This window comes from Mus pahari, chromosome 14 (genome assembly GCF_900095145.1).
Source record: "Mus pahari chromosome 14, PAHARI_EIJ_v1.1, whole genome shotgun sequence".
Classification (NCBI taxonomy): domain Eukaryota; kingdom Metazoa; phylum Chordata; class Mammalia; order Rodentia; family Muridae; genus Mus; species Mus pahari.
Window position 1 is genome coordinate 51,038,205 of NC_034603.1, and position 21,660 is coordinate 51,059,864.

At 53.1% G+C, this 21,660-nt stretch overlaps 2 protein-coding genes across 4 annotated transcripts; one reads left to right on the top strand and one right to left on the bottom strand.

Annotated features, from left to right (window-relative positions):
- Positions 1 to 877: 877 nt before the first annotated feature.
- Positions 878 to 12,718, top strand: Rasl10b (RAS like family 10 member B). 3 transcript variants are annotated; one of them, XM_021212453.2, is made up of 4 exons: positions 878 to 1,114; positions 4,180 to 4,536; positions 9,498 to 9,622; positions 10,232 to 12,718. In XM_021212453.2, exons 2-4 carry the CDS (start codon positions 4,321 to 4,323, stop codon positions 10,500 to 10,502), a joined length of 612 nt encoding a protein of 203 aa, XP_021068112.1. In that variant the 5' UTR covers positions 878 to 1,114; positions 4,180 to 4,320; the 3' UTR covers positions 10,503 to 12,718. The 3 variants fall into 3 exon arrangements, with proteins under 3 accessions (XP_021068112.1, XP_021068110.1, XP_029402338.1); XM_021212451.2 differs by lacking the exon at positions 878 to 1,114 and adding an exon at positions 1,414 to 1,623; XM_029546478.1 differs by lacking the exon at positions 878 to 1,114 and adding an exon at positions 1,414 to 1,623 and having other exon boundaries at positions 4,185 to 4,536.
- A 581-nt stretch (positions 12,719 to 13,299) lies between these two features.
- On the bottom strand, positions 13,300 to 20,889 carry Gas2l2 (growth arrest specific 2 like 2). Its single transcript, XM_021213805.1, has 6 exons — positions 20,411 to 20,889; positions 18,590 to 18,831; positions 17,660 to 17,767; positions 16,567 to 16,663; positions 15,754 to 16,006; positions 13,300 to 15,061 (listed from the first exon to the last, which is right to left on the bottom strand). The coding sequence occupies exons 1-6, from the start codon at positions 20,793 to 20,795 to the stop codon at positions 13,570 to 13,572; spliced, it is 2,577 nt and encodes an 858-aa protein (XP_021069464.1). The 5' UTR covers positions 20,796 to 20,889; the 3' UTR covers positions 13,300 to 13,569.
- Between the last annotated feature and the right edge of the window lie 771 nt (positions 20,890 to 21,660).

Below are 21,660 nucleotides of genomic sequence, written 5' to 3' on the forward strand. Positions count from 1 at the left end.
AGGACTGAGGACACTCCTGGTGGTTTGGGTCTCTGAGAGCTAATTGTCCTTGTCAACTTCACCAGAGTTGAAGCCATCTGGGAAACCTCTTTGGGAATGTCTGTTAGTGTGTTTCCAGAGACGTTTAACTGAAGGGGGTATTCCACCCGAATCTCAGGCAGTACTATCCCACGGACTGACTAAAAAGGCAAAAGGGGAAACTGAAATTTGAGCTTAAGGCTAGCTTCCAGGCTGCATACACAGTGCCAGGGACCTCACATTCCCACCCCTTTGCCTTGTGGCTACAATAGATGTATCTATTGTGATGAGCCACAATTAAGTCGCTTTTATCAGGTACTTGCCACACCAACAAGAAAAGTAAAAACGGGGGTCTTTGAGACCCTTTTAGGGGAACAAGAAGCAGTCAAGAAGGTCTTAACCCCTCTCAACCTCTTCTGACCCCATTCTTCCAGCCTGAAGCATTCTGTCAAGTCTCTGGACTCTCAAAGACCCTACAATTGCTCCTAGCCTCAGCCGACCTCTCTGAAGTGGCCCACCTGATTGATTTGCCCTCTAAGACACCTTTTGACTTCACAAAGGAATTTGTGTGTGGCCTCTCCACTGGACTACGTGAGCCCTCTGCTGAGCTTTTCCGAAGCAAAGCTGCCCTGCTAGTGACACAGCCTTAGTATTCCAGTTTGCATTTAAGAGGAGTTTCTCAGCCTCAGTGATCTCATCTGTAAAATGGGGGAAACAACCTCCTTCATGGAATGTTCTGGGGATTTAACTTGAGGATTTAGGCAAAGCTCTTACCACATTGGGATGTTACCTACTGATAAAAATATGTCGGTGAGGACTATTTTAGATTAAATACAAGAAGAACCGCACCCTCAAGCCCTGCAAATGCTGGGATCTCACAAAGAAGATCCGCAGCCTTAGAGGAGTGGAGGTCATGCTTTGGCAGGGGACCAGCTTTGCTTGGCGCTAGCCTGGTCTGCTGTTCCCTGCCGCAGTGAAGGGTGAGAGTGACCACCCTCTACTCTGTCCTTCAGGGGTGGAAGAGCAAGAATCTGAATGCCAGCACCCAGGGCAGGACACACGCTGGGCATCTGCCAGTCACTGACTGACTGTATCGGTAAGGGTCAAAAGGACAGAGCGTGGGGAGGAGGGGACGAGCCCTGCCGAGGGCAGGGTGCGAGGCTGCGAGGGAAGGGAGTCGCAATGAAGGCAGAGGCTCCGGGGCCTTTCTCGTCCCCGCCCCCAACTCGTCCTGGCTCGAGCTACATTCTCCCAGGGGAGAGTCGCGGGGGCCGGGGGCGTAGGGGGAGGAATGAAGGTTGAGGTTAGGGATTGGGGAGCCGGTCCCGCGGCACCCCAGTGAATCCGTCGGGCTCGGGGACCCAGCGGAACCCCCCGCGCCCGCCTCCCCCTCCGCCGGCGCGAGTGGGGCGGCGCGCTCCGCAGGGCGAGCAGCTGAGCGACCCTCGGTGCTGCGGCCCCCCGCGCCCCAGCCCGCCGCGCCCGGGCCGCGGGAGGCGCCCCTCATCCTCCCCCCGGGCGGGGGAGCCCAAGGCAGCGCCGGAGCCCGGGGGGAGCGCGGCCGCGCCGGCCAGGGCAGGGGGCAGGCAGCCGGGACGGCCCCGGGTAAGCGGGAGGAGGAGGAGCGGGGCGACCGCGGGGTGAGGGGATAGCCCGGGGAGGGGGCGGCGGGCAATCGGGAGCGGAGCTGGGGCCGGCAGCCAGCGGGGCTCCTGCAGCCCCCACACCTGCCACCGATCGGGTCACTGGGAGCCCGGCATCCGCCGGCGCCCCCACCCCCACGCGGACGTGGTAGGGACACACCACCGGAGGACGTACGGCCCGGCCTTTAGGATCCTCAGAACCCCCGACCTTCCCAGTGTGAGGTAGAGACCCAAGGTGTCCAGGCCAGGGAAGGGACTAGAAAGAGACTGTGGCCCGTGTGTGTGACCCCTGTCTCTTGCTGGGAGCTGTCTGCAGACTCACTGCAGAATTCAGGCCCTGGGAAGCTCAGGGGGCCTGGGCCCTGCTTCCTGGGACAGACCTTTCACCCCCCACATAACCAGGCATGTGGGCTTAGTAAACCGCTTAGACCCAGGACTTGTGCCTGGGAAGAACTGAAGGGGCATCTGTCCCCTCTGAGTTGGGGACAGAGCCACACTTAGGCCTGGTAGCTCCAGAGGCTGGCTGTTTTTGTACCCACTTCTTGACTCCCAGACTGCTACTACTCAGAAAGAGTTGGTTTTGGGGCTTGAGATTCTGCAGATAGGGCGCATCCTGAAACCTTGCCACACCCAGAGTGAGTCCGTGTTCTTCTTTCTTGCTCTTTGCCCTCTCGATGGCCCAGGACTCCCCCATCCCCACCTGCTCATGCTGTTATGTAATTAACCCAGCTGAGTCTCTTTGCTAAGCTGGCAGCATCCAGGGATGCCCCAGAGGCCTAGGGACCTGAAGGGTTGTGCTGGTGGGAGGGTTAGTTTTGTCTCAGTAGGAAGCAGGCTCAGAGGAGCACCTGTTGGGGAAGGGACTTGCGTGAGGCAGGCACAAATGAGGTTAGAGTCCTAGGCTTAGCTAAGGTGGCTTCCTTCCCTAAGACTCTGGGTCTTGATTTATTGGTGATGGATTTTTTGTTCTTCAATAAAATGAAAGGCATCATATACAGGCATATGGGCATATGGATGCCCAGGTACACACACTGCAAGTTTATGAGCCCATGCAACTGTAGATAGTGACCCATTCCTAGATTGCTGGGAGGTTCAATTGAGTGTCTGGGAAAACCTTAGAGGACCAGTAGCCACTGTTCATTGCAGTACCTTCTCTGTGCCAGGTACTGGGCTTTCCATGGACAACCTCACAATACCCATGAAGTTTCTTGGCCAAGGTCATCCTTTAAGTAAATGGCAGAGCTGGGAGTCTAACCTTGGTGGTTCTTGCTCTAAACCCTGCCCTTTATTCACCATTGTGCACATATACATACATAATCGTAGGTTGAGTGTTGTGAACCAGGACAGCCTAGGGGGGGCATTCACCTATGAACCATGCATATATGAAAAAACACACACAGAGAAAACATGACATGATGAAAATCATCAGAGCGCATAAACCACCTCTCTACACCCACTTACTATGGGGGTGAGGGGCATTCATCATTCAACCCAGGTTTTCTCTTTCCAGCTAAGAGATTTACTGAGGTTGTCTTGGGGGCTACTGGCTGTGCTCTACACACGTGCAGAGCATGAGTCCAAAGCAGACGTTTTACTCACAGACCTACAGCTAAAATTCATCAAAGCTGGGGTTTGTGTTCAAGCTCTAAAAGTCACAGGAACTGAGCCAGCAAGAAGGTGAGAAGGTAATGAATTCATCGCCAGAGTTCAGCCCCTTCCTGGGCAGCAGCTGTGTGCTGCTAGGCCCTCCCTCAGAGCGCCAAGGGATGTCACAGACTCAGACCCAGCTTTTAGCTTGTCACTGTTTAGAATCACTAAGCTTAAACATGAGAAGCACCGCAGAAAGTAGCTGAGGTTCCAAGCTGTGTGGTTTGGAGCGCACAGAACTTCTCTGAAGTGCAAATAGGAATACTTCTCCCTTAGGGGCATTGTATTGACCGAGGATAACTGTGCGGGCAGGCTAGCAGCCAGTGTTCTAATGTATTACTCTCTAGAGTCAATGCAGTCATCTAGTTCAGTGGGACTTTGGGAAATGCTGGGGGCATTTTAGGTCATCTTGGTAACTGGAGGCTGCTGTGGGCACTTATCTCCCGAGAGTCTCAAAATTAAGATGTCCAGAATATGAGAGCAGTTCTGTACAAAAAGGAGTTTCCTCCCCAGAGGATGCCAAGAGGGCATCCATTAAAATGCATTTGTTCTTCAGGATGAGATGGAGAGAGGCTGATGTTTGTCCCAGGCTTGGGACTAGGACTGAAGTTTAAATTCAGGTCTAGTTAGTGCTCTCTCTGCTGTGCAGTGAAGTATGCTTTGGTGGAGGGGAATCGGCCCCTGTGAAGAATCAAGGGTTCCAAACGAAAAGAGTGGATAAGAAAGAACTTGAGGATAGAGGGTCTAGAAAAAGAATGCTTTCCAAGTGGCAATGGTAGCTTCAGCAAAGATGTAGTGGTGGGAACATTCAGTACAGGTCCAGGGGTAAGCCAGAGCACTGAGCCACCCCCCTCCACCTCTTGTCCCCCAGTCTAGGTGGTGGCCACAGAGGGCCAGAGGCAAGCAGAGGGAGCAATGGTTGGTCCTGACGGTGGCTGAGCCCCCAGCCCCTGGAATATGCAGCCCGGAGGAGCCCCAGGCAAGGACGCGGTGGCGGAGTGGGGCGGGAGGCATGGTCTCCACCTACCGGGTGGCCGTGCTGGGGGCTCGAGGTGTGGGCAAGAGTGCCATTGTGCGCCAATTCTTATACAACGAGTTCAGCGAGGTCTGTGTGCCCACCACCACCCGCCGCCTCTACCTGCCTGCTGTGGTCATGAATGGCCATGTGCACGACCTGCAGATCCTGGACTTCCCACCCATCAGCGCCTTCCCTGTCAACACACTGCAGGTAAGCTCGCTTGGGCAACAGGCAATGGGGAAGGGAAGACTACACTCTTCCTCCCCAGCTCTGGCCGCACCATCAGGAGCGCTATGCTACACCCTGGGCCTCCCTCCTTAAAGCCATCGCAAGGAGGTGCTCATTGTGTGCTAGTGAATTCAGAAGATGTCTGATGAGTGTTTAATGTGTGCCAGCCCCCTGCACTGGGCACCAGGACTGAATGGTCAGCAAAATCAGATATGGAAATTTGCTTTCAAGGAACTCATAGTCTGGCGAGAAAAGACTAATGTAACAGGCAGTTATTATACAATGTAATGAATGTTGCCTTTGGAGGAGATGGAGCTGAAGCAGTTATACAATGTAATGAATGTTGCCTTTGAAGGAGACCAGGGAACTGATGCAGCAATGGTTGGAAGGATCTGACCCACTCAGGAGTATGGGGTCATGGAAGGTGATGTCTTACAAAGTAGGAGCAGGGGGAGAAGAGAAGAGAACACTAACTGCCTGTTCCTACTCCGCTCTGCCAGCCATAGCCTCATGGACAGACTGAGACCTGAGAAAGAATGTTCTCAGCAACTCTGGAGACCCCAATCAGATCTTTTGCCCCAGGGCTTTTTTCTTCCAGGTACCCTATTCCCCAGCCCCAGGACTGCTTCTAGTCCCCTTGCAGTTAAATGTAAAGGTCCCTGTTACCTGCATCCCCCCAGGTACCTTCCCCCCAGCTTTTAGAACCAGGGCCTCTACACCTCTCTCTGCCTTTGGCCTGAGAGAAAATCGACTGCAAGGAAAGCTGAGTTGTGTTTTGCTCACTGCAGAGTCCTCTGACCAGAGTGCGCAGAGACCCTGGCTTGCTGTAACAGAAAATTCAGCCACCTCAGGCTGGGGCCTGCAGGAGCTCAGCAGGGTCTGAGCAACCCCAACAGGAGGGCCTTCCATCTATCCAGTTGTACATACTTGAGTCTGATCCGAGCGTGGCAGCATGTGTTCCACAATGTGCCTGAGAGGTCAGGGCAGTGAGTCCCAGTCCAGAACCTTCTGCTTCCCAGGTGAAAATGTTGATGAAAACCTGGCTCTAAGCCCAAGGTGCTCTTTTTTACACGCAGTTGTGTATTTAACCTTTACTAATTTTAGAACGAGCAAGGTGTAGTTGAGACGGCAGTGTGTCCTGTCTCTGCTCCTTCACCCTCTGCTTACTCTCCCTACCCAGTGTCTCTGATAATTCGTTGACACTCAGGTAAGAAGCTCTGTTCTCATCCCACCCTCCTTTTACATTAAAGTCAACCCCACAGTGTCCTGTGTCTTGTTTTGGTTGTCCTTCGCTGCCTAGGCTCGAACCCAGGGTCTCCACTAATTAAGTCAGCACACCACCACTCAGCTACATGCCCAGGTTTCTACTTTGTTTTTTATTAAGAGGCAAGATCTTGCTCTTTTGCCCAGGCTGGCCTTGAACAAATCCTCTTGCATGGTCTCCAGAGTAGCCAGGATAACAGGCATGCACCTTGAAGCCTGGCCATTGCTTCTTCAACTTACCATTTATTTTTTTGTTGTTGTTGGTTTTGTTTTTGTGGTGGTGGTGGTTTTGGTTTGGTTTTGAGACAGGGTCTTTCTGTGTAGCTCTGGATGTCCTGAAACTCTCTATGTAGACCAGGCTCAAAGAGATCCATCTGCTTCTGTCTCCCAAGTGTGGGATTAAAGGTGTGTGGCACTACACTTAAAATTATAACTAAAGCTACTCTTTCCTGTCCCCTTGGAGGACATCGTCATTCTTGTGACTTCTCCAAACTCCACTGCAAAGACGTTTCCTCTTTCACTGGACAACTGGGTGGTTTCCAATCTTATACCAGTTGGGTCAGTGCCAAATGAATAAACAGTCTTTGCACAAGTCTTTACAGGATCAATCATTGGAGTGGACAGGATTGGAAAGGCATCTCCAGTGACCCTTCTACAAAAGTTGTGTATCTTATAAAACTTGGCAATTTTCGACACTAGGACAGCTGTTCTCAGCCTGTGGCTTGTGACCTCTTTGGGAGATTCACCTATCAGATATCCTGAATATCTAAATTATGATTTAAATTTAAATTATAATTCACTCTAGTAGCAAAGTCACAGTTATGAACAACAAAATAATGTAATGGTTGGAGGCCACCACAACACGAGGAACTGGACTAAGGGGGTTAAAGCATTAGGAAGGTTGAGAACTGCTGCTCTAGAATATGAGAGAGAGCGTTCTTAGTGTGATCTGTAATTTGCATTCCCGACCGGAAGTGAAGTTGTGCATTTTTCTACATGTTTAAGGCTTTCTTTTGTGTTTCTGTGTCCCTCCCCCTCTCCAAGAACTACTAATATCATTTGCCTGTTTTGGATTCTTATTATTTGGGGGTTTGTTTTTATTTTTGAGTCTCAAAAACTTTTTCTAAAGCCAAGGATGACCTTGAACCCCTAACCCTCCAGTCTCCACTTCCCAAGAGTTAGGATTAAAGGCATGCAGTATCATGCTCTGTGTCTCCTTGTCCTCCTCTTCCTCTTCCTCCTCCTCCTCTACCTTCTCTTCCTCCTCTTTTTTTTTTTTTTTTTTTTTTTTGAGATAGGGTCTCTCTACATGCAAAGCTCCTGATGTCCTGGAGCTCACTCTGTAGACCAGGCTGGCCTCCAACTCAGAAATCTGCCTGCCTCTGCCTCCCAAGAACTGGGATTAAAAGTGTATGTCACAACACCTTCTTGATTGGCCCTGATAATTGGTGCTCTGATCTCAAAGATTTCACTCCTGGAGCATGGCTAAAGAAGGGGCTTTGAGTACAGAAGACCTAAGAAGGGACCTCAAAAACTTTACGATCAAACATAACCCTTAAGCATCTTGGTGGCCACTGTCTAGAAATGGAGTAATGCATGCTTGAGTCTATGACCATTACCTTCCACAGTACCTTCCCCTTGGGAGCAGGGAGCTGAAGTTAGAGGGCACATGCAACCTGCCGAACAAAGGAGAACACATGGCAGAGGCCAGGCGACTGAGACCCTCAACTTTATTTCTCCTCCTCTGTCTCTGTCTTTGTCAGCTCGGGGCTGAACCCAGGACTTTGTGCATGAAGCACACTCCTCAGCACTGGGCTGTATGTACAGTCCATCCCCTGACTCAGTGCACTCCAAAGATGACCTCCGGGAGAACAAATTAGAACCCTCTGTGGACCACACTGTCGGGAAGGCTGAGCTTTCTCCAGCCCTCTCTCCAGTTAAGGAGTAGAGGGACAGCCTAGTCTGTCTGGAGCTTTCTGCCCTTCTCTTTTAGGAGCCTCATGAGAGGAGAGAGTGGGAGGCATCCTGGGGTCCCCTTGAGGAGGCACTGTGTTGGAGGAGGGGTGGGACTGTCACCCTCAAAGTCTGGCAGCCCAGAAGAGAGCTTTCAGCATGGAACCTATCCTCTCTCCCTCTCCTGGGGATCTCCATTCCTCTTATGGGGTGAGAGGGGAGTTGCAGAGACATGCAGGCCCCTGCCCTCCCCACACCCCCACACCGAGGTAATGGGTGTCCCACTGAACATAGTGTTCTCTGGTCTAGGAGGGAGCAGGTTTGTGATTTTTCTACATTCTTAGATCTGTCCTCTGTATCCTGCCTCTGCACCAAAAAATTAAAACCTCAGCACAAAGATGCCACATCATCTCCCCAGGGATACCCACTGCAGCATCTCCTGAGCCTTTGTGTTAGAAGTGCTACTTCCAACTCCACACTCCACAGCTGCCACCCAAGTCTGCCCCTTCTACCTCCATTGAAACTCTTACCTCGACCGTGCAAGCTGGGGCTGGAGATGTGTTTCTGCCTCCTTCTGGTCTTTTGTGTGGACTGGAGAGGCCTCTGGCATGGCAGGCCATACCTTGCGACTGCAGTGCACCCCTTTCCTCCCCTTCTAGCCTCGTCTCTGGGTCTCATGAGTGGAGCCCCTGCTTTCCTTTGCCTCCCAAAGTCTGTGCCCCCAAAGCTTCGGGGACCTCCTTTCTGCACACTGCCTTCCTGAACAGACTTTCGCAATTACATCTGTTGGCAGACTAACTAGCTAATTAATCTCTTAGGGAACCTTCTCGTTAACACATTTAGCCTTTCCATGGGCCTATTCATCTTGAGCTGCAGCTCCACGAGCCCCTCCATGAAAAGTTCTCTCAGACAAAAATATTTTAAAATACTCGAGTAGTCAAGCCAGACGTGGTGATGTATGCTTTTGATCCCAGCATTTGAAAGGCAGAGGAAGGAGGATCAACAGTCCTGTGTCTCTCCCCTTCCCCACCCATTTATGCATCTAGTTTCAATCTTTTTCATGCTTGCATTCAGACAGCAACCTGAGGGCTGTGTCAGGGATAGGACTTAGCTTGTTTGGGCTTGCGGGAACTGTGGGATTCAGCACCATGGAGAGAGCTTATCATCGGCGCTGTTGCTACTGTTAAAAAGCTAAAGACTCACAAGGGACAGAGGAGGTAGTGCATGACGTGAAAATAACCGGGTCCTGACCCTCTTGGGTGCTCACTGCAGTTGAGGAACCAGAAATAGGATAGTTGTAACCAGACTATAATCCATGGCCTCAGACACAGGAGATGGTGGGTATAGTCCTCTGCTTGCGGGAGGGGGGGGGGAGTGGTAAATCGGAGCTTCGGCTAAGTCTTGGAACATATTATTATAGATACAACCACTAGGTCAGGGCTGTGCTGTTAGGGGAATTTATAAATGCACTTTGAACAATGGACTGGATGGATGGATCAGACAGCTCCAACCTACAGATCCTCACAAAATAGTGTGGTGGGCCTGGAAGTCAACCAGCTTGTGGCTTTGCTCTATCTGACAGGGGAGGGGGAGTTCCTAGGGCCTGGTCCTCTGGGGTTGGGGGTGAAGTATAGAAAGGACCAGTTTGGTGTAGGTTTGACAGGGTGGCTGGAAGCTGGGAGGCCTCGTGCTTGCTCTTACTGTGGTTCTTGCTGGGGGTGTTGCAGGAGTGGGCAGATGCCTGCTGCAGGGGACTCCGAAGCGTCCACGCCTACATCCTGGTCTATGACATCTGCTGCTTTGACAGCTTTGAGTACGTCAAGACTATCCGTCAGCAGATCCTGGAGACGAGGTGAGGAGTTGTGACAATCTATTGCTACCTCAGTGGATGCCCTAATGCTAGCCTGTCTCCAAAAGAGGGGTACATGGATGGGGTTGCTGGAGGAGGGGGGTCACAGGTGAAATGTATTGAGTTTTCTGGTTCCCACGAGTCCCCGCCCCTTTCTTTCTCTCTTTCTCTCTCTCTCTCTCTCTCTCTCTCTCTCTCTCTNTCTCTCTCTCTCTCTCTCTCTCTCTCTCTCTCTCTCTCTCTCTCTCTTTCTCTCTTTCTCTCTCTCTCTCTTTCTCTCTCTCTCTGACAGGGTTTCACTATGTTGCTAGGCCGGTTTTGAACTCAAAATTCCCCTACCTCAGTTGGGATCCCGACTTATGACGTTGGCTATACTAATAGTGAAGAGCAGGGTCTGGGAGTGTATGCTCGCGTGTCAGTTTTGAGATATAAGCCTCAGTTTTCTTGTCTGAAACATAGGCAGAACAATAGTGTCGACCTTTTGAATATGTTCTTTAAAGATGTAACCTTCCTCAAGGGGTTGGGGCTGCACCTGGAACAGAGCCCACGCTAGCGCGGAGCCCAGTGGTTGCGAGACTGGCAGCGCCCCCAAATTTCTGCCTCAACCCGCAGGGTGATCGGCACCTCGGAGACACCCATCATCATCGTGGGCAACAAGCGCGACCTGCAACGCGGACGCGTGATTCCACGCTGGAACGTGTCGCACTTGGTGCGCAAGACCTGGAAGTGCGGCTACGTGGAGTGCTCGGCCAAGTACAACTGGCACATCCTGCTGCTCTTCAGCGAGCTGCTCAAGAGTGTGGGTTGCGCCCGCTGCAAACACGTGCACGCTGCCCTGCGCTTCCAGGGCGCGCTGCGCCGCAACCGCTGCGCCATCATGTGACGCCGCGTGCGCCCTGCAGCAGCACTGTCCCAGCGAAAGGCAGGGCGGGGCGGGGCCAGCCTCCCGTGGGACACCAGGGCCAGAGCAGGAAACTCCCGGAGGAGAACTCTGGGCTCCGGGCCTGAAGTACCCCTACAGCCACACACCTCCCCCACGAGAATCAGAGGGCGAGAGGGAGCCTCCCCGCCACTCCCCAGTCCTCCCCTCCCACCTGGGTCTCCCTGGGTCAGCCACCTTCAGTGCTGTAGTGTAGTGCCCAGCCCCAAGAGGGGCCACAACCTGTGGGCCAAGGGGTGAGCGTGTGAAATGGAGGGTGGGGTGAGGAGGTGCTGGCTTGGCCGGACCCCTGCCCATCTTCTCCACAGTGTGTCCGTCTTTACCCCACGTCCCCCTTTCCAATGTCTGTCCTCTCAGGTGTCTATCAGTTCTCATTTATCCTGTCTACCCTCCGGTGTTTTCTCCCTGCTCCCCAGCTCCGCTCACAGGGCTCTCATTTCGTCCATCCTCTTGTCGCGGGTCCTGGCAGCTTTTTGATGCCAGGCCTTCTCCCCGGCAGCGCCACCGGCACAGGGCAGAGAGATGCAAGTGTCCCAAGGACCGAAGCCAAGGGGTCCGAGGGCTGAGGTCCGACAGCCGTCAGGGAGAGAAGGCTGAGTTCTCCCTCAGCCAGGGAGACCTTCCTGCCCAGCAGCCCCCAGAGACGCAACCACCTACCTTCCAGCCTTAACTCAATGGTCCCTGCCGGGTGCCCCTCACCCCCGACCCCAAAGCCAGATTGCCCCCGGGCTAAAATTCTTTTTGTTTTGTTTGACGGTGTGGAGAGGAAACTCCTCAAAGGATCATTTTCTCTCCTTGATGCTAGGTCCCACTTATCTGTTATCTCCTGCACTAGGATGGGCTGCTACGTTGGGGGATGTGGACTTTGTGGGGGACTGATGGTGGTGGGGAAGATGGTGCCCGGGAGGGGGTCACGTTATGCTAGTGATGATTCTGTGTCCCTGTCCCCACCTCAAGTTGAACTGCCTAAGACTCTGCCTCCATCAGGTCTCAGGTTGTCTTGATCATTCTGTGTAGGGGCAGAGCCAGGAAAAGAATAAGAATGAGGGAGTTGTGCCTGGGAGAGACAAACGTGTATCCCCATCCATAGGTGGAGGTCCTCAGGATCTGACTGACCCCTTATCCCAACACCAGGTTGGCCCTATGCCCTAACTCACCCACCCCATTTTCCCCGGCTGCCTGGCCGGGTTTCTACCTCTCGTCACCGGAGCTGATCACTGTCAGTTTTGTACCGATTTAGAAATAATAATAATGGAGATTCCAGGAATGGCCCGAGGGATTGCTTGGGGACTTGGAGGGAAGGAGGAAGAAGTGGTTCCATGTCCCCTGCCCTGGCCAAAGAAAGTTCCTGAGGCTGAACCCTCAGCCTTGGCCCTGGTCCAGTTGGGAGCATAATAAGGTCCCTTTGTCAAGAGGGGTACATAGGATGCCTGTACGCAGGGGTACATAGCCTTTGCCAAGGCTGCAGTGCACAGACCAGGAAATCAGGTACCCAGAGAGGTGATGGGGAGGAATCTGGGGCAGGGGTGGGATGGGAGAATTTATGGTGTTCCCATGTGGGAGGGGAATCTATGATTCTCTCTTCTGCTTCCCTACTGAATCTCACTCCCTCTACCCAGCAGGGGGCACTGCAGTACAACAGCAGCCCTCACTTTGGACAGCCCAGCGTTCTGGGTTCTAGTCCTTGCTGTCCTGCACAATTTTGGGCTTGTGATTTGCCCTCTCTGAGCCTCCCTCTGAAACAGAGGCGGTGGCTCCCCTCCCCCACACTTCAGAGTGGCTGGGAGGGTAAGGAGGAGGGGTGCCCATTTTCCTCTCCTGCAGCCCCACCACTGGCTCCTCGGGGTGTGGGGTAAAGATGGCAGCCTCCCATGTGCCCGATCACCCCCCCCTACTCTGGGGCACTCGAGGTGAGGGTGGGGGATCCAGACCTCTGGCTTGCCTCCACTGGGGAGTCATTGGAATGTAGCCCCCTCACCCTTTCCTCTTCACCCCAGGTCTTGGATTTCAGGTCCCTCCACCCCCCATTCTGAGTCTCTGTCCTTCCCCTCCCCAACCAGGGTTTCCCACACAGGGTCTGGAAGTGTGTGTGAGACACCCACTGAGCTGTTATTGGAAGTCAGATTAAAAATCAGGGAGTGTTTTCCCTCGTTTCTCTACTTCAGTGTCAGCTCTGTTGCTCGTGGAAGAAGGAGTGGGTCCCTGCAGTGTGTGTGTGTGTGTGTGTGTGTGTGTGTGTGATCGCACGTGCACATGTCATGTGGAAAGAGTGGTGTTCCCTACTCGAAAGCTTGAAGGCAACCAAGAGACCTAAGGGAAAAGGTTCAGGATATGACTCCTTTCCCTCCAGCTAATCACAGCCACACAGAGGCTACCATCACCTGCCTTCGCAGATGCATACCAGACTCAGTCCTAACTGCTCCTACATCTTCCTGCCAGTCAGGGTCAAACTTGGGGCCTCTGAACCATAGCTTCTTAGACACAGAAGTGTGATGGATGCCATCAACCAGCTCGCTGTCATCCGGAGTCATCTCTGTTCTCAGAACCAGGGGCAAATCTTTGAAGTCCAAGGGTGGCCAGCCTTCAGGAGCCCGTGCCTTTGTCGCTGTCCAAGGTCCTGAGCGTGTCTGCTCAGGAAGCCTCGCTTGCCCGACAGCTCACCTTGTCCCCATCGCCTCCAGCAGAGACGACCTCTCTACACTTCTACAGTCTTAGGGGAAAGATCCAAAAAGCTGAGGCTCAAAGACAGACCCACATGTGTTTTATAACTTACAGCTGTGGCAATGTGCAAAGGTTGAGGAGCTGTTCTTGGTGTTCTTGATGGGCTCTCTATCACCCCTGGCTTGATGCTGGCTTGCGATGGGAGGTATGGGCTGCCCATTCGAGCAACTGGTGGGGCTCTCCAGGCCTATTCCTGGCCAAGACACTGTACTGAGTGAGGGACTGTACTTTCCCACACATACCCTGCACTGCACACGTTTTGTTGTGCTCTTCCCTATCTGAGGGCTCTTCAGACCCAAGATTCCTCCTCAGGTGAAAGTGGGGTTCCACCAAGCTGCAGAGGCTCCCGGCTCTCTGAAGGCTGGATGCTGCTCTCCAACGAGATGCTGCGTCCTTTCTTCTTCTCTTCTTCCTTTTTACCTGTTCCATTCACCTGGCAGGTGCCTCCTCCCTTGCCACCCAATGTAGCTTTTAATAGCCTGCTTCCAGGAGCTGTCCTGGCTGGACCCAGGCAGGGGTAGGCCAGTGGCTTGGGAATTCTGGAAGGTCTCTTCTCAGGCCTGTGGTCTCTACGGGGCCGGATTCTGGGTCTCAGCTTCAGCTTGTAAATGGATGGGATCTTCTTGGGCTTCCGGAGAGTTCTCTTGCCCTTGCCCAGACATACCTTGGCTTTGTCAGAACTAAGGTCTGAGCATGAATGTGTAGGAGCCTCCAGGTCAGCAGATACAGGCGGGGTTGAGCACCCCTGCCCTCTTGTGAGTGACATAGTCCTCACTGTGGTACCCTCAGCATTCGGGCTTGCCTTTATCCTTGTCCCTATCTCTCTGGAACCTAGCTTCTCGTTGGGGCTTCCTGGGCCCACAATTGGCCTAGGAAGGCGTTCAGACCCAACCTTCCAGGCTTTCAAATCCACTTTAAGGAGGGATGGGGGACCCTGAACCAGTTCCTGGATGACTTTATCATAAGGACCCCCAGGCTCAGGCCACCTCCCACCCAGGCTAGGAACATAGACCCCACTTCGAGGGATGGCTTGAGACCTTGTACCCTGAGTACAAGCAGTCCCCACCTCCAGCAGCTTCATGTTGGCCACAACCTCCTCTTTAAGGTTATCATAGAGGGCTTGCTCGCTGCTCCTGCCCAGGGTCAAAGAGGTGTGTCTCTCTTTCCACTTCTGTGTACCCAAGCTCCTGGGATCCTCGGTCTTTGAATGGATGTCTGTCTGGTGATCCCCGCTTGCTTCCACAGAGTGATGCCCACGTGTGGATCTATCCAGGTTCCCTTCACAGGCCCTTGATGAGATGGAGCCTCTTCCCGTGGAGCCTCCACCTTCAGTACCCAAAGAGCTTCTTCCTGGAGTCGGGGGTCGGGCAGGGGACAGCCGGATAGGAATTTTGGTGAGCCCTTTGCCGGGGGATGAGGATTGAACAGTCATGGGTTCACTGAGCTGTGGGGAGGCACCCTGGTGCAGGATCCAGATAGCATGAGGACTGGCTAGGCTGGAGGAACGAGGTGGGGGCGATGGTCCCCTTGCTGATGTCCTTTTACTGGTGGCCTCAGGGATTTGAAGCCTCTGTGCTGTGGGAGCTTTGGTGTGTGTTCCTCGACTCTCTGCTTCCTTGTGAACCCATGATGTGGGAGTCCTTCCTCTGGGCAGTTCACCTGGACATCTGTTTGCTCTCTTCCCAGACAGGGTACTCTGTAGATCTGGTCCCCTACAAGTAGATGAGAATTGGGGACCAGGTGATGACATCCTCTGAGATGGAGTTGGTTTCTCTTGGGACCTGAAAAAAAGAAAAGAAAAGAAAAACAGGCTCGAAAGGGACTCGGGGTAATCAGAGGCATTTCCCGTTGGAACACTATGGGGGGCTTAGAGAACCAGTGTTATTTCCAGGGACAGACCAAGAGACCTCTATGCAGCCATTCTAGAGGCCTGAGCATCCTTGTTCCCATGCAGCAGATAGGGAGGGACTTCAGACCATTCAAGGAAAAAATTCTAGACCAGAAGACTGATAATAAGAAGCCATCCATACTCGGGGCAGGTCCCAGTGTTAGCTTTATCATGAAATGGAAGAACACTGAATGTGGATGGCCTCAGTCCCCTTGTCTAAAGATGGGTAGGTATTTGGAGCAACTAGATGATCCTTAAGTCCTGGGTGCTGTTTTGATTGCAAACACCTGAAGCCTTGTCTTGTTCTGTATCCCTGGGGTGTAGAGTCCAGGGCCTTGTGCATACAAGGGAAGCATTGTCCCTATGGGGGAATGTGGGTTTTGTGATATGGCCTCCTGAAGTAGCCTGGGAAGGGCCCAAATTCACAATCCTGCCTCCGCTGCCTCAATGCTAGGACTCTAGGCACGTGCCATCATACCCGGTTTATGTGACGTTTCACTGGGGTAAAACATCGTTCCCTTTATCTTGAGGGATGAGCTGCTGAGACACTTTTGTGGGGACACTTTCACATTCCCTCTCTTGTACCTTAGGAGTGGAGCCATCTCTCTGAGGGTTCTGGTCCTCACTGGGGATTCGCTACGGTGTCCAGGAAAGGAGGGTGTGGGAGGTCTCAGTTTTCGGCTGGAAGAGGTGTATGTCTTCCAGTCCACTGGAGGCAGTGGGCTCTGTGAGCGGCTGATGGTCATTGTAGGCTGGGGCTGTGAGGGCCCATCCTGCACCTTCACTTCATGCTGCACAGGTGGTCCTGGGGGCTTCAGGAAGCTGCCTGGTTTGTGAGCTATCACAGTGGGTCCCAGAGAAAGCAGAAGAGGGAAGGGTTCATTCAATTCCTGTTTATGAAACTCACTGTTCCACCATGTCAAATTCTCCTTATTCTCCTGTATAGGCACCAGAACCTACAGTGGCAGTCCCAGTTTCTACAAAGGGACTCAGGAGACACAGTTTAGTCAGAAAGCCCAACACTAGGCTTACTGAAAGCTATGTGGCATTGCTGATCTGCAAATTTTATTCAAATTATATGCTTATTCAGGGTGACCTGAGGTACTGATAAAGATTAGAGAAGGACTGAGGATTTTCAAGGCTCGCTGTGTGAACGGGACTCCAAGGCCAAATCTGAGCTCTACTGAGACATACCTTGGACAACGTTGTTCCTGCGTGCCTTGCGCGCCACCTTGTGGTTACTCTTAGTATTGCGCCATGACGGTCCCCCCTCGGCCCTCATCCACAGAGCCCCTGGAGATCAGACCTATTTGCCCTCCCACAAGTTGCCTCTCAACTAGGAGCTATGTCTACGTCTCTCTAACCAGCCCCATAGGGGAAATTTTCTAGGGAACTCACAGAGGGACGTGCACCGGCAGGGGTCATGTTTATCCAGATAATGGCCCAGCGTGTCCCAGCCACCCCCAACACGCACCATCACGTGACTCCGGAGGATCTGAGGGGGCAAAGGTGAGGTTGAGTTGAGTGGAGAGCTTCCCCTATTCCTGTATACCCCCTTACACACGCGTGTGATTGGGAGACAGAATATTTTGCTTTTTAGTTTTACCCATGACTGCCATCAGACATCACTTGTCAAGGGGGTGGGGGCAAACTGCTAAACAGAAAGTTGCACAGTCACAACTGGACAAGGGAGCACATAGGCATTTGGATTGCTGGCCAGATCTCAAAACACTCTCGTGGCTATACAGGACTTCGCACTTGTCTCTGCTTGGTATGGGACCATGATGCCCCTGTGATATGTGACAGAGACAGTGGGAGACCTGCTCAAGTCTGTAATGAAACAGGTTCTACAGACTTTCCAAACTTTAATTTTCACAGTTCAAAAGTGGTGTCACAATCCCTGACTCATGCCCACACCACAAGACTATTTATTGTTCCAGGGTCTGAGGGGGTCTCAGGCTGTTGTCAGCTCTGCTCCCAGGTGTGTTCTATGCCCAAGGAAAGGGCTTGACCACACCCAACTGCTATCCACATTCCTAAGCACAGAGCATCTTCAGGGAGGTGAAGCCAGACAAGGGGAAGGGCTATCAAGACCTGCAATGGATGGATCCAGGATCCACATGGCTGGGGCTGTGCAAAGAACACAAATGCCCAGGTTCTTGGGTCCCTCACTCTGACCCACTCTGTGGAGTAGGAAAGTGAGGGTACCTTTTCATATACCCTATTTCTGCATGGGGGCACCCTGTGGACTCAGCTCTGATGGAGGTGGCGGAGGGCGGTGGTACCAGCTGCACTGAGGAGAGGATGGGATAAGCTTGGCAACTTTGTCTGGCATCTTCTGGAAATTCCCAAGGTAAAGGAAATGCCTCAAGGCCTGGTGACTTGGGGTGTATGATGGCTGACTTCCTGTCCTCGCCCTCAGGCTTAGTCAAGGATCTATGAAAAGAAACTGACCCTGGATGTCCCCCCAACCCACCTAAGTCAGACTTACCCGGATGAAGATGAGAGTGCTGGAGTCCCCCACTCTGTACTTCCCCTCAGATATCTTGACCATGGAGAATTGCACTGGGCATGTGCAATGGCTGACGAGGCTCTGCACCTGTGGATGGTAGTGGCAGAGGCTCAGCTCTCTTCTCTGCCTGAATACCCTAGTCCATTCACATCCGGGGTCAAGCTAAGGGCAGTGCCTATGTGCCACCAGGCTGGTGCTGGGATCATAGCTAGGGGCTGAGAGGCAAGCAGGAAGAAGAAGTCTTTTAAAAACACCTGGGCGGCCGGGCTATAGTCCACTACTCCTGCTGATGGTGGGATACCATGCGTTGCGCTATCTGACCGGAGTGGAACATCCCTCACAGGCCTTCAGCTAAGGGACCATTCTGAAGACGTTTGAGACCACGTTTGGCCACACAGCAAAGGAAGGGAAAGAGAAGAGCAAAGCAGAAAGAGCGGAGACGGGGAAATGGAGGAGAGAAAAATGGAAAAAAAGGGGGACCCTCCTGGAACCCCATTTTCCCCAGTGATTGGAATAGGGATAGCCCCAGGAAGTAGCTCCCCTCTGGTGGGTTCCACTCTTTGTCCCATGCACTTTATGTTGCATTACTCAGTCTCACAGCAGTCCCAGAAAATAAGTACTGTGTCTCCTTACACTACATGCTGGTGAAGGGAAGATCAGAAAGGTTAAATGGGTTGCCCGAAGCCATATGGAGGTTGTTAGCTGGTAGCGAAGATACTGTGTTCTCGGCACCCAGTCCTCGGGGCCAAATGAGAGGTGCAGTGTCGAGCTGGTGCAAAGGTGGTAAGCAGCAATAGCTGCTGTCACAGGTGGTTGGGGGTGGGGCTCAGAGTGGAGCAGGGCAGTGGAGACTAGGGAAGAGGAAGGCGGGGCACACGCTTGGCCTGAGGGCGTGGCCGGGCACCTCACCATCTGGTCCAGGTTGTGGAAGTGGCAAGGCCTGCGGGCAGGGGGTACGGGCGGTGGCGGGTCGGGCGATGGCAGGGCCAGGTCCCGCCGCAGCTCCTCATCAATTTCCTCTTCCAGATGCACCAGGGCAGGCGCCGCCACACCGAAGCGCCAAGCGCGGCGACCCAGCTCCAGCAGACACAGTACCACGCTCTTGACGTTCTTGCGGAGTACCAGGTCCTCTGTCTCGAACATCAGCACCTCTGGTGTGGGACAAAGGAGAACAGGGGACACGGGTGGCTTGAGTACCCCTCTGGAACCCATCCCAAGGCAGGGGTAGTGGACACAGGAGGGCGGCTCGGGTCTCAGCATTTCAGGTTGAGGAAGCTCTTAGAACGGGTTCACACAAGGCAGCCAGGCTAACTGCAGGAGCAAGTGAGTATTTGGAGCCTAGCTGATCCTAGGGGCAGAAGGAGAGCTTTCCTTATCCTGCTCTCCCGCGATCCACTTAGCCAATGAGAAGATCCCAGGAGCGAGCAGGAAGCAGTTTCTCTTGTTACCCGTCTTCCGGACACCCTAAACTCAGCTCTAGATAACCAGGCTAACTTGACTATAGACTTTGACTACCTGACCCTATAAGGCTCTGTCCAGGAATCTCCTGTGGCTATGTGATCCGCAAGCTAGTCCCAGAGCCCCAGGGTTCATCTGAAAAATGTGGGTGTGGTCTATCTCAACAGAAAGCAGCGGTTGTTTGGGGGTATGGTCCTGGGAATGGAACCCAAAGGCATACATAAGCTGTAACATAAGCTACATCCTTAGCTTTGATTATCCTTTGATCCAGCCCCTTGCCTCCTTCCATCAGCCCGGAGTCCAAACTTGACCCTTTCCCTGTCTCCTCCCACTTACTTTTGGCCTGGAGAATTACACAATCACCCCTAAACCCATTCCCGAGGTCAAGGCCAAAAGCTGTCACTCTCTGAGCCCTTCGAGTCCTTGCAGGACTGTGCCCCTCCCTATAGACCTCCTGCCCCCCTCCTTGAGCTTCCTTCTCATCCTTTTAGTCAAGTGGTCCTCAACCTGTGGGTCACGACATCTGGGGGCGGGGTCACGTGTCCGATATCCTGCATATCAGATATGTACATTACAATGTATAACAACAACGAAATTACAGTTATAAAATAGTAATGAAAGTAAGTTTATGAATGGGAGTCGCCACAAGATGAGGATCTGTATTAAAGGGTCTCAGTATTAACCACTGTCTCAGTCCTTCCTGCTCGCTGGCCAGCTTGTCCCAGTTTTCCACCTCCCCTGTGCCTTGCCTCTGCTCCCTGACTAGTTAATCCCCTCTCCCAAACTTCTCTTTTTAGCTCAAATCTCTTCCCTCTTATTGCCCTTGCTGGTGACTACTAATGTGTCATCAGACTGACCATTTCCATTCTGGATCCCATATTGTATATTGATTGTATGCCTTTGAAGCACACATCATCCTGGGCTGTCTTAATCTATTTCTTAAACTACTTTTCTGTCTGCCTTCCTAGACCATGCGTTCCTGGGCACTTGGCCCCTACTCTCCTCAGTTCTAGGTACCCAGCATGCACTGGAAACAGAAGAGGCAAAGCATATGTCTTCATAGATTCAATCATTGGTGGCTATCTATTGGTCATCAGTGTGTATTTACTAAGGATTTACTGTGAGGTGGAGAAACGGATGCGCTAATAGAGAAGCTATGGCACGGAAAATCTAGAATGCCTCAACTCCTGACCTCCAGGTCTAGCTTCGCTTAAGCCTCTGGAGTGATGCGTGCCCCTGTAGTAATGTAAAGGTCTGAGGTCGTTGCCTTACCTTGGATCCCCATCTCCTTGCGACACCACTGGATGAAGTTGGAGATGTTGTCCCTGGCCTGGAAGGTACCCGGCTGAGCAGCCCCATTGCAGAAAACCCCAGCCTGGGGCACGGAAATCTTTTGAGCTCGCTCAGGTGCCTCAGCCAGGAAGGCCAGAGCAGCCTCCGTGACAGTGTTGGCATGCCGGCACAACACCAGGCCAGTCTCCAGCACCCGCAGGAAGTTGGCCGCATCAATGTCCAGCCCGTACAGATCCCGAAGCCACTCAGCCAGGTCTTCCTTCATGGCCTCCAGGTACTGCTCGCTGGACTTGAAGGGCCGGATGCTGCGCACAGGAGGCCCTGGGGTCCTGGGTCTCCTCCCATGTCCCACACGCTGAGACATGACTGGAACTCAAATGGGGGAGGGAGTGGGAACCTCCTGTCCCCCCACTGTTATCTCTTTACTTCTGCTACCTGCTAGGTCAAGGTCCTGGCCCAGTTCTCCTTGATTCAATGGGTCCCCCTCTACCCTCTGAGAGCCCAGGGTTTCTGACTCTGCGGCTTGCTGTAGGCTTCAGCCTCTGGGCCAGGCCCAGCCCCCACTGCCCACATTCCTCACTCCCTGCCTGAACTTTTCTTTGGTGGCTTGCAGCGACCTCACTCTCAGCTGCCTAGTCCATTCGGAGTTCAGCGCTTCTGGGACTGGTGGAAGTTGAGGGCACTCCTCTCTTCCCAAGGCAGGTCATCTACTGCCTCCGGACCCGCCGCCACCGCCACCGTCAGTCACCGTCCAGGGAGCCCGGAAGACAAGCATGTAGGCTGCAGCCGCTGCTATGCTCTGCTTCCCTTCCTCTCCTTGGAGACAGCCCGCTGCTACAAACACTCCTTGTTAACCCTTCCTTCCTTCCAGCAGCCTGTGTGCCTGAGCACAGGGAGCCGGCCAGAGAGGGTGGGACTGGGTTCTCTCTCAGTTGACTCCTTGAGGGAGGACTTGGGGGGAAGTTGAGAGAGAAGTTCCAGGGCTGGGGCTTAAGGATGGGCGAGCACTGGAAATGAGTGAGCATGAGAGAGACACAGCAACAGGGCCCAAAGACGGGAGCTTTGCCCTACATCCCTCTGGGGGATGCAAGCCCCGTCTCTCTGTGCCTTAGTTTGTCAACTGTCAAATGGGAAGGACAATGTCTGTCCTTCTAGGGTGCTGTGAGGGACAAGGGAATAGTGTGTGTGTGTGTGTGTGTGTGTGTGTGTGTGTGTGTGTGTGTGTGTGT